The sequence below is a fragment of the Vicugna pacos genome, chromosome 15 (genome assembly GCF_048564905.1).
Source record: "Vicugna pacos chromosome 15, VicPac4, whole genome shotgun sequence".
NCBI lineage: Eukaryota > Metazoa > Chordata > Mammalia > Artiodactyla > Camelidae > Vicugna > Vicugna pacos.
This window is the reverse complement of record NC_133001.1, coordinates 5,667,424-5,681,718: the sequence shown is the minus strand read 5'-3', so window position 1 is coordinate 5,681,718 and position 14,295 is coordinate 5,667,424. Positions and strand designations below refer to the sequence as shown.

The 14,295-nt window shown below is 57.5% G+C and overlaps 1 protein-coding gene across 1 annotated transcript in view; it reads left to right on the top strand.

The window, feature by feature from the left end:
• The window catches only part of LOC140685994 (uncharacterized), a 93,145-nt gene that overhangs the window by 19,356 nt on the left and 59,494 nt on the right, over nucleotides 1-14,295 (top strand). The window contains exons 17-35 of the mRNA XM_072938381.1: nucleotides 168-282; nucleotides 721-782; nucleotides 1,694-1,808; nucleotides 2,248-2,309; nucleotides 3,221-3,335; nucleotides 3,775-3,836; nucleotides 4,748-4,862; nucleotides 5,302-5,363; nucleotides 6,275-6,389; nucleotides 6,829-6,890; nucleotides 7,802-7,916; nucleotides 8,356-8,417; nucleotides 9,329-9,443; nucleotides 9,883-9,944; nucleotides 10,856-10,970; nucleotides 11,409-11,470; nucleotides 12,382-12,496; nucleotides 12,936-12,997; nucleotides 13,909-14,023. Of these exons, the coding sequence (XP_072794482.1) occupies nucleotides 168-282; nucleotides 721-782; nucleotides 1,694-1,808; nucleotides 2,248-2,309; nucleotides 3,221-3,335; nucleotides 3,775-3,836; nucleotides 4,748-4,862; nucleotides 5,302-5,363; nucleotides 6,275-6,389; nucleotides 6,829-6,890; nucleotides 7,802-7,916; nucleotides 8,356-8,417; nucleotides 9,329-9,443; nucleotides 9,883-9,944; nucleotides 10,856-10,970; nucleotides 11,409-11,470; nucleotides 12,382-12,496; nucleotides 12,936-12,997; nucleotides 13,909-14,023 (1,708 nt within the window). The remainder of the gene's footprint in view (nucleotides 1-167; nucleotides 283-720; nucleotides 783-1,693; nucleotides 1,809-2,247; nucleotides 2,310-3,220; nucleotides 3,336-3,774; nucleotides 3,837-4,747; nucleotides 4,863-5,301; nucleotides 5,364-6,274; nucleotides 6,390-6,828; nucleotides 6,891-7,801; nucleotides 7,917-8,355; nucleotides 8,418-9,328; nucleotides 9,444-9,882; nucleotides 9,945-10,855; nucleotides 10,971-11,408; nucleotides 11,471-12,381; nucleotides 12,497-12,935; nucleotides 12,998-13,908; nucleotides 14,024-14,295) is intronic.

Genomic DNA, 14,295 nt, shown 5'->3' with positions numbered 1-14,295 from the left:
CCTCCCTTTTATGTGTATCGGCAGCTCCTCCCAGGGGAGAGGGCTTATGATCTGAGAGGTGGCGTGCGTACTTGTTGTCCCCATGACTAAGTGGGGGAAAGAGCCCGTGCGTGAATGTGATGGTTTCTGGCGTTGGGTTCTTGTTTCATTGCCCTCTGTGTTCCTAGGGGTTGGCGACTGAGCCAGCAACCGATAGCCAGACGTTTGGACTTGCTCCAGGGCCAGTAACAGCGCATGACACGTTGAGCTGTGTTGATGGAGCTGGCCCAGCTGACACGTTCGGTAAGCTAGTGTACACGTCTGGGGCTTTGCTGTCCCTCTCTTGGCTTGATCAGGCGTCTGTCCAGAAACTCAATTTTCGGAGGGAGCAGTGCAGCTCTGCGGTAGAGTGAATGCATGCTTAGCCTGCAGGACTTCCTGGATTCGATGCCCACTGCCTCCCTTAAACAGAACGCCTACTGTGAAACACCTGGAAGGTGTAGGTCCTGGCACAGTATCCGTCCCCTTTTGGGCGGTTGGCCTTTGCCACCTGTCCTCACAGAGATCCCAGCACGACGGCGCTTCTCCTTCCAGGAAGCGCTTTAGCCCCCTGACCTCCTTTTGTGCCCCTTGGTTGCACTGAAGCACGCATGAGTTGGGGATAGGTGAGGAGAGGAGGGGGGGGTTGAAGTCCCCAGAGGTTCGTGTCCCCATTAATGTACGTGTGACTCCTTCTTACAGGCCACGTGACAGTGCCCCAAAGCGGAGAACCGGACGAGGCCGATTTCTTTTCTGATAAAGAGGTACCGTCTCCCTTTGTCACTGTTCTTCTCCTTCGTTCGGTAGGTAAGCGTCAGGGCACGCTGCAGCGGGGACGCCTGGGTGCTTTGAGCCTGCGTCCCCAAGTTTGCATTTGCCCGGGAAGGTCTGCGGGCTTACAGGGTTTATCCCAGTGCACACCTCCTACAGTTACCGGGTGCTTCACGTCGTGTGACTGCACGACCGACGCACCTGCAGTAATTTTGGAGACTCACCTCGTGAAACGGGTGTCTGTATCTACGTGGTGTGGCCCAGTTCTTTTCCGTTAGCGTTTATGAGGGGACGCTGGAGGCGGACAGAGCCCTGTGGCAGTCAGGTGCTTTCCTGTCGTCGTTTGATCTTGGCTTTTTTTCCTGTGGCCATCCTGATCTGAAAGTTACCAGGGGATGTCTGGCCTTGAGTGTAGGGGCTTTTGCCCTTTTCCAGCCCATCGCCAGTAACAGTGCTGTAGTTTCCCTTGCGACTTCCTCTGATGCTTGACCCCGCAGCCTTTGGCCCAGGCTGCCCTTCCCCGGAAGCGCCCTCGCTTCCCCCTGTGTGCACTGGGTTGTGTCTCTGAAGACCCAGTGCGGGCTTCCCAGCGCTCCGTGACCTAGCGACCTGCCACGGGCTCTCCTGTCCCTTGTGCCGTTCGCCGTATGCCTCCGCCCTGGGTTGGAGAGCGGTCAGACTTCTGCGTGGCGAGTCGTCTTCCTGGCTCCCTCCCGGTGGCAGAGTCGAGAGAAGGGCCTCCCTTTTATGTGTATCGGCAGCTCCTCCCAGGGGAGAGGGCTTATGATCTGAGAGGTGGCGTGCGTACTTGTTGTCCCCATGACTAAGTGGGGGAAAGAGCCCGTGCGTGAATGTGATGGTTTCTGGCGTTGGGTTCTTGTTTCATTGCCCTCTGTGTTCCTAGGGGTTGGCGACTGAGCCAGCAACCGATAGCCAGACGTTTGGACTTGCTCCAGGGCCAGTAACAGCGCATGACACGTTGAGCTGTGTTGATGGAGCTGGCCCAGCTGACACGTTCGGTAAGCTAGTGTACACGTCTGGGGCTTTGCTGTCCCTCTCTTGGCTTGATCAGGCGTCTGTCCAGAAGCTCAATTTTCGGAGGGAGCAGTGCAGCTCTGCGGTAGAGTGAATGCATGCTTAGCCTGCAGGACTTCCTGGATTCGATGCCCACTGCCTCCCTTAAACAGAACGCCTACTGTGAAACACCTGGAAGGTGTAGGTCCTGGCACAGTATCCGTCCCCTTTTGGGCGGTTGGCCTTTGCCACCTGTCCTCACAGAGATCCCAGCACGACGGCGCTTCTCCTTCCAGGAAGTGCTTTAGCCCCCTGACCTCCTTTTGTGCCCCTTGGTTGCACTGAAGCACGCATGAGTTGGGGATAGGTGAGGAGAGGAGGGGGGGGTTTGAAGTCCCCAGAGGTTCGTGTCCCCATTAATGTACGTGTGACTCCTTCTTACAGGCCACGTGACAGTGCCCCAAAGCGGAGAACCGGACGAGGCCGATTTCTTTTCTGATAAAGAGGTACCGTCTCCCTTTGTCACTGTTCTTCTCCTTCGTTCGGTAGGTAAGCGTCAGGGCACGCTGCAGCGGGGACGCCTGGGTGCTTTGAGCCTGCGTCCCCAAGTTTGCATTTGCCCGGGAAGGTCTGCGGGCTTACAGGGTTTATCCCAGTGCACACCTCCTACAGTTACCGGGTGCTTCACGTCGTGTGACTGCACGACCGACGCACCTGCAGTAATTTTGGAGACTCGCCTCGTGAAACGGGTGTCTGTATCTACGTGGTGTGGCCCAGTTCTTTTCCGTTAGCGTTTATGAGGGGACGCTGGAGGCGGACAGAGCCCTGTGGCAGTCAGGTGCTTTCCTGCCATCGTTTGATCTTGGCTTTTTTTCCTGTGGCCATCCTGATCTGAAAGTTACCAGGGGATGTCTGGCCTTGAGTGTAGGGGCTTTTGCCCTTTTCCAGCCCATCGCCAGTAACAGTGCTGTAGTTTCCCTTGCGACTTCCTCTGATGCTTGACCCCGCAGCCTTTGGCCCAGGCTGCCCTTCCCCGGAAGCGCCCTCGCTTCCCCCTGTGTGCACTGGGTTGTGTCTCTGAAGACCCAGTGCGGGCTTCCCAGCGCTCCGTGACCTAGCGACCTGCCACGGGCTCTCCTGTCCCTTGTGCCGTTCGCCGTATGCCTCCGCCCTGGGTTGGAGAGCGGTCAGACTTCTGCGTGGCGAGTCGTCTTCCTGGCTCCCTCCCGGTGGCAGAGTCGAGAGAAGGGCCTCCCTTTTATGTGTATCGGCAGCTCCTCCCAGGGGAGAGGGCTTATGATCTGAGAGGTGGCGTGCGTACTTGTTGTCCCCATGACTAAGTGGGGGAAAGAGCCCGTGCGTGAATGTGATGGTTTCTGGCGTTGGGTTCTTGTTTCATTGCCCTCTGTGTTCCTAGGGGTTGGCGACTGAGCCAGCAACCGATAGCCAGACGTTTGGACTTGCTCCAGGGCCAGTAACAGCGCATGACACGTTGAGCTGTGTTGATGGAGCTGGCCCAGCTGACACGTTCGGTAAGCTAGTGTACACGTCTGGGGCTTTGCTGTCCCTCTCTTGGCTTGATCAGGCGTCTGTCCAGAAGCTCAATTTTCGGAGGGAGCAGTGCAGCTCTGCGGTAGAGTGAATGCATGCTTAGCCTGCAGGACTTCCTGGATTCGATGCCCACTGCCTCCCTTAAACAGAACGCCTACTGTGAAACACCTGGAAGGTGTAGGTCCTGGCACAGTATCCGTCCCCTTTTGGGCGGTTGGCCTTTGCCACCTGTCCTCACAGAGATCCCAGCACGACGGCGCTTCTCCTTCCAGGAAGTGCTTTAGCCCCCTGACCTCCTTTTGTGCCCCTTGGTTGCACTGAAGCACGCATGAGTTGGGGATAGGTGAGGAGAGGAGGGGGGGATTTGAAGTCCCCAGAGGTTCGTGTCCCCATTAATGTACGTGTGACTCCTTCTTACAGGCCACGTGACAGTGCCCCAAAGCGGAGAACCGGACGAGGCCGATTTCTTTTCTGATAAAGAGGTACCGTCTCCCTTTGTCACTGTTCTTCTCCTTCGTTCGGTAGGTAAGCGTCAGGGCACGCTGCAGCGGGGACGCCTGGGTGCTTTGAGCCTGCGTCCCCAAGTTTGCATTTGCCCGGGAAGGTCTGCGGGCTTACAGGGTTTATCCCAGTGCACACCTCCTACAGTTACCGGGTGCTTCACGTCGTGTGACTGCACGACCGACGCACCTGCAGTAATTTTGGAGACTCGCCTCGTGAAACGGGTGTCTGTATCTACGTGGTGCGGCCCAGTTCTTTTCCGTTAGCGTTTATGAGGGGACGCTGGAGGCGGACAGAGCCCTGTGGCAGTCAGGTGCTTTCCTGTCGTCGTTTGATCTTGGCTTTTTTTCCTGTGGCCATCCTGATCTGAAAGTTACCAGGGGATGTCTGGCCTTGAGTGTAGGGGCTTTTGCCCTTTTCCAGCCCATCGCCAGTAACAGTGCTGTAGTTTCCCTTGCGACTTCCTCTGATGCTTGACCCCGCAGCCTTTGGCCCAGGCTGCCCTTCCCCGGAAGCGCCCTCGCTTCCCCCTGTGTGCACTGGGTTGTGTCTCTGAAGACCCAGTGCGGGCTTCCCAGCGCTCCGTGACCTAGCGACCTGCCACGGGCTCTCCTGTCCCTTGTGCCGTTCGCCGTATGCCTCCGCCCTGGGTTGGAGAGCGGTCAGACTTCTGCGTGGCGAGTCGTCTTCCTGGCTCCCTCCCGGTGGCAGAGTCGAGAGAAGGGCCTCCCTTTTATGTGTATCGGCAGCTCCTCCCAGGGGAGAGGGCTTATGATCTGAGAGGTGGCGTGCGTACTTGTTGTCCCCATGACTAAGTGGGGGAAAGAGCCCGTGCGTGAATGTGATGGTTTCTGGCGTTGGGTTCTTGTTTCATTGCCCTCTGTGTTCCTAGGGGTTGGCGACTGAGCCAGCAACCGATAGCCAGACGTTTGGACTTGCTCCAGGGCCAGTAACAGCGCATGACACGTTGAGCTGTGTTGATGGAGCTGGCCCAGCTGACACGTTCGGTAAGCTAGTGTACACGTCTGGGGCTTTGCTGTCCCTCTCTTGGCTTGATCAGGCGTCTGTCCAGAAACTCAATTTTCGGAGGGAGCAGTGCAGCTCTGCGGTAGAGTGAATGCATGCTTAGCCTGCAGGACTTCCTGGATTCGATGCCCACTGCCTCCCTTAAACAGAACGCCTACTGTGAAACACCTGAAAGGTGTAGGTCCTGGCACAGTATCCGTCCCCTTTTGGGCGGTTGGCCTTTGCCACCTGTCCTCACAGAGATCCCAGCACGACGGCGCTTCTCCTTCCAGGAAGTGCTTTAGCCCCCTGACCTCCTTTTGTGCCCCTTGGTTGCACTGAAGCACGCATGAGTTGGGGATAGGTGAGGAGAGGAGGGGGGGGTTTGAAGTCCCCAGAGGTTCGTGTCCCCATTAATGTACGTGTGACTCCTTCTTACAGGCCACGTGACAGTGCCCCAAAGCGGAGAACCGGACGAGGCCGATTTCTTTTCTGATAAAGAGGTACCGTCTCCCTTTGTCACTGTTCTTCTCCTTCGTTCGGTAGGTAAGCGTCAGGGCACGCTGCAGCGGGGACGCCTGGGTGCTTTGAGCCTGCGTCCCCAAGTTTGCATTTGCCCGGGAAGGTCTGCGGGCTTACAGGGTTTATCCCAGTGCACACCTCCTACAGTTACCGGGTGCTTCACGTCGTGTGACTGCACGACCGACGCACCTGCAGTAATTTTGGAGACTCGCCTCGTGAAACGGGTGTCTGTATCTACGTGGTGCGGCCCAGTTCTTTTCCGTTAGCGTTTATGAGGGGACGCTGGAGGCGGACAGAGCCCTGTGGCAGTCAGGTGCTTTCCTGTCGTCGTTTGATCTTGGCTTTTTTTCCTGTGGCCATCCTGATCTGAAAGTTACCAGGGGATGTCTGGCCTTGAGTGTAGGGGCTTTTGCCCTTTTCCAGCCCATCGCCAGTAACAGTGCTGTAGTTTCCCTTGCGACTTCCTCTGATGCTTGACCCCGCAGCCTTTGGCCCAGGCTGCCCTTCCCCGGAAGCGCCCTCGCTTCCCCCTGTGTGCACTGGGTTGTGTCTCTGAAGACCCAGTGCGGGCTTCCCAGCGCTCCGTGACCTAGCGACCTGCCACGGGCTCTCCTGTCCCTTGTGCCGTTCGCCGTATGCCTCCGCCCTGGGTTGGAGAGCGGTCAGACTTCTGCGTGGCGAGTCGTCTTCCTGGCTCCCTCCCGGTGGCAGAGTCGAGAGAAGGGCCTCCCTTTTATGTGTATCGGCAGCTCCTCCCAGGGGAGAGGGCTTATGATCTGAGAGGTGGCGTGCGTACTTGTTGTCCCCATGACTAAGTGGGGGAAAGAGCCCGTGCGTGAATGTGATGGTTTCTGGCGTTGGGTTCTTGTTTCATTGCCCTCTGTGTTCCTAGGGGTTGGCGACTGAGCCAGCAACCGATAGCCAGACGTTTGGACTTGCTCCAGGGCCAGTAACAGCGCATGACACGTTGAGCTGTGTTGATGGAGCTGGCCCAGCTGACACGTTCGGTAAGCTAGTGTACACGTCTGGGGCTTTGCTGTCCCTCTCTTGGCTTGATCAGGCGTCTGTCCAGAAACTCAATTTTCGGAGGGAGCAGTGCAGCTCTGCGGTAGAGTGAATGCATGCTTAGCCTGCAGGACTTCCTGGATTCGATGCCCACTGCCTCCCTTAAACAGAACGCCTACTGTGAAACACCTGGAAGGTGTAGGTCCTGGCACAGTATCCGTCCCCTTTTGGGCGGTTGGCCTTTGCCACCTGTCCTCACAGAGATCCCAGCACGACGGCGCTTCTCCTTCCAGGAAGTGCTTTAGCCCCCTGACCTCCTTTTGTGCCCCTTGGTTGCACTGAAGCACGCATGAGTTGGGGATAGGTGAGGAGAGGAGGGGGGGGTTTGAAGTCCCCAGAGGTTCGTGTCCCCATTAATGTACGTGTGACTCCTTCTTACAGGCCACGTGACAGTGCCCCAAAGCGGAGAACCGGACGAGGCCGATTTCTTTTCTGATAAAGAGGTACCGTCTCCCTTTGTCACTGTTCTTCTCCTTCGTTCGGTAGGTAAGCGTCAGGGCACGCTGCAGCGGGGACGCCTGGGTGCTTTGAGCCTGCGTCCCCAAGTTTGCATTTGCCCGGGAAGGTCTGCGGGCTTACAGGGTTTATCCCAGTGCACACCTCCTACAGTTACCGGGTGCTTCACGTCGTGTGACTGCACGACCGACGCACCTGCAGTAATTTTGGAGACTCGCCTCGTGAAACGGGTGTCTGTATCTACGTGGTGCGGCCCAGTTCTTTTCCGTTAGCGTTTATGAGGGGACGCTGGAGGCGGACAGAGCCCTGTGGCAGTCAGGTGCTTTCCTGTCGTCGTTTGATCTTGGCTTTTTTTCCTGTGGCCATCCTGATCTGAAAGTTACCAGGGGATGTCTGGCCTTGAGTGTAGGGGCTTTTGCCCTTTTCCAGCCCATCGCCAGTAACAGTGCTGTAGTTTCCCTTGCGACTTCCTCTGATGCTTGACCCCGCAGCCTTTGGCCCAGGCTGCCCTTCCCCGGAAGCGCCCTCGCTTCCCCCTGTGTGCACTGGGTTGTGTCTCTGAAGACCCAGTGCGGGCTTCCCAGCGCTCCGTGACCTAGCGACCTGCCACGGGCTCTCCTGTCCCTTGTGCCGTTCGCCGTATGCCTCCGCCCTGGGTTGGAGAGCGGTCAGACTTCTGCGTGGCGAGTCGTCTTCCTGGCTCCCTCCCGGTGGCAGAGTCGAGAGAAGGGCCTCCCTTTTATGTGTATCGGCAGCTCCTCCCAGGGGAGAGGGCTTATGATCTGAGAGGTGGCGTGCGTACTTGTTGTCCCCATGACTAACTGGGGGAAAGAGCCCGTGCGTGAATGTGATGGTTTCTGGCGTTCGGTTCTTGTTTCATTGCCCTCTGTGTTCCTAGGGGTTGGCGACTGAGCCAGCAACCGATAGCCAGACGTTTGGACTTGCTCCAGGGCCAGTAACAGCGCATGACACGTTGAGCTGTGTTGATGGAGCTGGCCCAGCTGACACGTTCGGTAAGCTAGTGTACACGTCTGGGGCTTTGCTGTCCCTCCCTTGGCTTGATCAGGCGTCTGTCCAGAAACTCAATTTTCGGAGGGAGCAGTGCAGCTCTGCGGTAGAGTGAATGCATGCTTAGCCTGCAGGACTTCCTGGATTCGATGCCCACTGCCTCCCTTAAACAGAACGCCTACTGTGAAACACCTGAAAGGTGTAGGTCCTGGCACAGTATCCGTCCCCTTTTGGGCGGTTGGCCTTTGCCACCTGTCCTCACAGAGATCCCAGCACGACGGCGCTTCTCCTTCCAGGAAGTGCTTTAGCCCCCTGACCTCCTTTTGTGCCCCTTGGTTGCACTGAAGCACGCATGAGTTGGGGATAGGTGAGGAGAGGAGGGGGGGGTTTGAAGTCCCCAGAGGTTCGTGTCCCCATTAATGTACGTGTGACTCCTTCTTACAGGCCACGTGACAGTGCCCCAAAGCGGAGAACCGGACGAGGCCGATTTCTTTTCTGATAAAGAGGTACCGTCTCCCTTTGTCACTGTTCTTCTCCTTCGTTCGGTAGGTAAGCGTCAGGGCACGCTGCAGCGGGGACGCCTGGGTGCTTTGAGCCTGCGTCCCCAAGTTTGCATTTGCCCGGGAAGGTCTGCGGGCTTACAGGGTTTATCCCAGTGCACACCTCCTACAGTTACCGGGTGCTTCACGTCGTGTGACTGCACGACCGACGCACCTGCAGTAATTTTGGAGACTCGCCTCGTGAAACGGGTGTCTGTATCTACGTGGTGCGGCCCAGTTCTTTTCCGTTAGCGTTTATGAGGGGACGCTGGAGGCGGACAGAGCCCTGTGGCAGTCAGGTGCTTTCCTGTCGTCGTTTGATCTTGGCTTTTTTTCCTGTGGCCATCCTGATCTGAAAGTTACCAGGGGATGTCTGGCCTTGAGTGTAGGGGCTTTTGCCCTTTTCCAGCCCATCGCCAGTAACAGTGCTGTAGTTTCCCTTGCGACTTCCTCTGATGCTTGACCCCGCAGCCTTTGGCCCAGGCTGCCCTTCCCCGGAAGCGCCCTCGCTTCCCCCTGTGTGCACTGGGTTGTGTCTCTGAAGACCCAGTGCGGGCTTCCCAGCGCTCCGTGACCTAGCGACCTGCCACGGGCTCTCCTGTCCCTTGTGCCGTTCGCCGTATGCCTCCGCCCTGGGTTGGAGAGCGGTCAGACTTCTGCGTGGCGAGTCGTCTTCCTGGCTCCCTCCCGGTGGCAGAGTCGAGAGAAGGGCCTCCCTTTTATGTGTATCGGCAGCTCCTCCCAGGGGAGAGGGCTTATGATCTGAGAGGTGGCGTGCGTACTTGTTGTCCCCATGACTAACTGGGGGAAAGAGCCCGTGCGTGAATGTGATGGTTTCTGGCGTTCGGTTCTTGTTTCATTGCCCTCTGTGTTCCTAGGGGTTGGCGACTGAGCCAGCAACCGATAGCCAGACGTTTGGACTTGCTCCAGGGCCAGTAACAGCGCATGACACGTTGAGCTGTGTTGATGGAGCTGGCCCAGCTGACACGTTCGGTAAGCTAGTGTACACGTCTGGGGCTTTGCTGTCCCTCTCTTGGCTTGATCAGGCGTCTGTCCAGAAACTCAATTTTCGGAGGGAGCAGTGCAGCTCTGCGGTAGAGTGAATGCATGCTTAGCCTGCAGGACTTCCTGGATTCGATGCCCACTGCCTCCCTTAAACAGAACGCCTACTGTGAAACACCTGGAAGGTGTAGGTCCTGGCACAGTATCCGTCCCCTTTTGGGCGGTTGGCCTTTGCCACCTGTCCTCACAGAGATCCCAGCACGACGGCGCTTCTCCTTCCAGGAAGTGCTTTAGCCCCCTGACCTCCTTTTGTGCCCCTTGGTTGCACTGAAGCACGCATGAGTTGGGGATAGGTGAGGAGAGGAGGGGGGGGTTTGAAGTCCCCAGAGGTTCGTGTCCCCATTAATGTACGTGTGACTCCTTCTTACAGGCCACGTGACAGTGCCCCAAAGCGGAGAACCGGACGAGGCCGATTTCTTTTCTGATAAAGAGGTACCGTCTCCCTTTGTCACTGTTCTTCTCCTTCGTTCGGTAGGTAAGCGTCAGGGCACGCTGCAGCGGGGACGCCTGGGTGCTTTGAGCCTGCGTCCCCAAGTTTGCATTTGCCCGGGAAGGTCTGCGGGCTTACAGGGTTTATCCCAGTGCACACCTCCTACAGTTACCGGGTGCTTCACGTCGTGTGACTGCACGACCGACGCACCTGCAGTAATTTTGGAGACTCGCCTCGTGAAACGGGTGTCTGTATCTACGTGGTGCGGCCCAGTTCTTTTCCGTTAGCGTTTATGAGGGGACGCTGGAGGCGGACAGAGCCCTGTGGCAGTCAGGTGCTTTCCTGTCGTCGTTTGATCTTGGCTTTTTTTCCTGTGGCCATCCTGATCTGAAAGTTACCAGGGGATGTCTGGCCTTGAGTGTAGGGGCTTTTGCCCTTTTCCAGCCCATCGCCAGTAACAGTGCTGTAGTTTCCCTTGCGACTTCCTCTGATGCTTGACCCCGCAGCCTTTGGCCCAGGCTGCCCTTCCCCGGAAGCGCCCTCGCTTCCCCCTGTGTGCACTGGGTTGTGTCTCTGAAGACCCAGTGCGGGCTTCCCAGCGCTCCGTGACCTAGCGACCTGCCACGGGCTCTCCTGTCCCTTGTGCCGTTCGCCGTATGCCTCCGCCCTGGGTTGGAGAGCGGTCAGACTTCTGCGTGGCGAGTCGTCTTCCTGGCTCCCTCCCGGTGGCAGAGTCGAGAGAAGGGCCTCCCTTTTATGTGTATCGGCAGCTCCTCCCAGGGGAGAGGGCTTATGATCTGAGAGGTGGCGTGCGTACTTGTTGTCCCCATGACTAAGTGGGGGAAAGAGCCCGTGCGTGAATGTGATGGTTTCTGGCGTTGGGTTCTTGTTTCATTGCCCTCTGTGTTCCTAGGGGTTGGCGACTGAGCCAGCAACCGATAGCCAGACGTTTGGACTTGCTCCAGGGCCAGTAACAGCGCATGACACGTTGAGCTGTGTTGATGGAGCTGGCCCAGCTGACACGTTCGGTAAGCTAGTGTACACGTCTGGGGCTTTGCTGTCCCTCTCTTGGCTTGATCAGGCGTCTGTCCAGAAACTCAATTTTCGGAGGGAGCAGTGCAGCTCTGCGGTAGAGTGAATGCATGCTTAGCCTGCAGGACTTCCTGGATTCGATGCCCACTGCCTCCCTTAAACAGAACGCCTACTGTGAAACACCTGGAAGGTGTAGGTCCTGGCACAGTATCCGTCCCCTTTTGGGCGGTTGGCCTTTGCCACCTGTCCTCACAGAGATCCCAGCACGACGGCGCTTCTCCTTCCAGGAAGTGCTTTAGCCCCCTGACCTCCTTTTGTGCCCCTTGGTTGCACTGAAGCACGCATGAGTTGGGGATAGGTGAGGAGAGGAGGGGGGGTTTGAAGTCCCCAGAGGTTCGTGTCCCCATTAATGTACGTGTGACTCCTTCTTACAGGCCACGTGACAGTGCCCCAAAGCGGAGAACCGGACGAGGCCGATTTCTTTTCTGATAAAGAGGTACCGTCTCCCTTTGTCACTGTTCTTCTCCTTCGTTCGGTAGGTAAGCGTCAGGGCACGCTGCAGCGGGGACGCCTGGGTGCTTTGAGCCTGCGTCCCCAAGTTTGCATTTGCCCGGGAAGGTCTGCGGGCTTACAGGGTTTATCCCAGTGCACACCTCCTACAGTTACCGGGTGCTTCACGTCGTGTGACTGCACGACCGACGCACCTGCAGTAATTTTGGAGACTCGCCTCGTGAAACGGGTGTCTGTATCTACGTGGTGCGGCCCAGTTCTTTTCCGTTAGCGTTTATGAGGGGTCGCTGGAGGCGGACAGAGCCCTGTGGCAGTCAGGTGCTTTCCTGTCGTCGTTTGATCTTGGCTTTTTTTCCTGTGGCCATCCTGATCTGAAAGTTACCAGGGGATGTCTGGCCTTGAGTGTAGGGGCTTTTGCCCTTTTCCAGCCCATCGCCAGTAACAGTGCTGTAGTTTCCCTTGCGACTTCCTCTGATGCTTGACCCCGCAGCCTTTGGCCCAGGCTGCCCTTCCCCGGAAGCGCCCTCGCTTCCCCCTGTGTGCACTGGGTTGTGTCTCTGAAGACCCAGTGCGGGCTTCCCAGCGCTCCGTGACCTAGCGACCTGCCACGGGCTCTCCTGTCCCTTGTGCCGTTCGCCGTATGCCTCCGCCCTGGGTTGGAGAGCGGTCAGACTTCTGCGTGGCGAGTCGTCTTCCTGGCTCCCTCCCGGTGGCAGAGTCGAGAGAAGGGCCTCCCTTTTATGTGTATCGGCAGCTCCTCCCAGGGGAGAGGGCTTATGATCTGAGAGGTGGCGTGCGTACTTGTTGTCCCCATGACTAACTGGGGGAAAGAGCCCGTGCGTGAATGTGATGGTTTCTGGCGTTCGGTTCTTGTTTCATTGCCCTCTGTGTTCCTAGGGGTTGGCGACTGAGCCAGCAACCGATAGCCAGACGTTTGGACTTGCTCCAGGGCCAGTAACAGCGCATGACACGTTGAGCTGTGTTGATGGAGCTGGCCCAGCTGACACGTTCGGTAAGCTAGTGTACACGTCTGGGGCTTTGCTGTCCCTCTCTTGGCTTGATCAGGCGTCTGTCCAGAAACTCAATTTTCGGAGGGAGCAGTGCAGCTCTGCGGTAGAGTGAATGCATGCTTAGCCTGCAGGACTTCCTGGATTCGATGCCCACTGCCTCCCTTAAACAGAACGCCTACTGTGAAACACCTGGAAGGTGTAGGTCCTGGCACAGTATCCGTCCCCTTTTGGGCGGTTGGCCTTTGCCACCTGTCCTCACAGAGATCCCAGCACGACGGCGCTTCTCCTTCCAGGAAGTGCTTTAGCCCCCTGACCTCCTTTTGTGCCCCTTGGTTGCACTGAAGCACGCATGAGTTGGGGATAGGTGAGGAGAGGAGGGGGGGGTTTGAAGTCCCCAGAGGTTCGTGTCCCCATTAATGTACGTGTGACTCCTTCTTACAGGCCACGTGACAGTGCCCCAAAGCGGAGAACCGGACGAGGCCGATTTCTTTTCTGATAAAGAGGTACCGTCTCCCTTTGTCACTGTTCTTCTCCTTCGTTCGGTAGGTAAGCGTCAGGGCACGCTGCAGCGGGGACGCCTGGGTGCTTTGAGCCTGCGTCCCCAAGTTTGCATTTGCCCGGGAAGGTCTGCGGGCTTACAGGGTTTATCCCAGTGCACACCTCCTACAGTTACCGGGTGCTTCACGTCGTGTGACTGCACGACCGACGCACCTGCAGTAATTTTGGAGACTCGCCTCGTGAAACGGGTGTCTGTATCTACGTGGTGTGGCCCAGTTCTTTTCCGTTAGCGTTTATGAGGGGACGCTGGAGGCGGACAGAGCCCTGTGGCAGTCAGGTGCTTTCCTGTCGTCGTTTGATCTTGGCTTTTTTTCCTGTGGCCATCCTGATCTGAAAGTTACCAGGGGATGTCTGGCCTTGAGTGTAGGGGCTTTTGCCCTTTTCCAGCCCATCGCCAGTAACAGTGCTGTAGTTTCCCTTGCGACTTCCTCTGATGCTTGACCCCGCAGCCTTTGGCCCAGGCTGCCCTTCCCCGGAAGCGCCCTCGCTTCCCCCTGTGTGCACTGGGTTGTGTCTCTGAAGACCCAGTGCGGGCTTCCCAGCGCTCCGTGACCTAGCGACCTGCCACGGGCTCTCCTGTCCCTTGTGCCGTTCGCCGTATGCCTCCGCCCTGGGTTGGAGAGCGGTCAGACTTCTGCGTGGCGAGTCGTCTTCCTGGCTCCCTCCCGGTGGCAGAGTCGAGAGAAGGGCCTCCCTTTTATGTGTATCGGCAGCTCCTCCCAGGGGAGAGGGCTTATGATCTGAGAGGTGGCGTGCGTACTTGTTGTCCCCATGACTAAGTGGGGGAAAGAGCCCGTGCGTGAATGTGATGGTTTCTGGCGTTGGGTTCTTGTTTCATTGCCCTCTGTGTTCCTAGGGGTTGGCGACTGAGCCAGCAACCGATAGCCAGACGTTTGGACTTGCTCCAGGGCCAGTAACAGCGCATGACACGTTGAGCTGTGTTGATGGAGCTGGCCCAGCTGACACGTTCGGTAAGCTAGTGTACACGTCTGGGGCTTTGCTGTCCCTCTCTTGGCTTGATCAGGCGTCTGTCCAGAAACTCAATTTTCGGAGGGAGCAGTGCAGCTCTGCGGTAGAGTGAATGCATGCTTAGCCTGCAGGACTTCCTGGATTCGATGCCCACTGCCTCCCTTAAACAGAACGCCTACTGTGAAACACCTGGAAGGTGTAGGTCCTGGCACAGTATCCGTCCCCTTTTGGGCGGTTGGCCTTTGCCACCTGTCCTCACAGAGATCCCAGCACG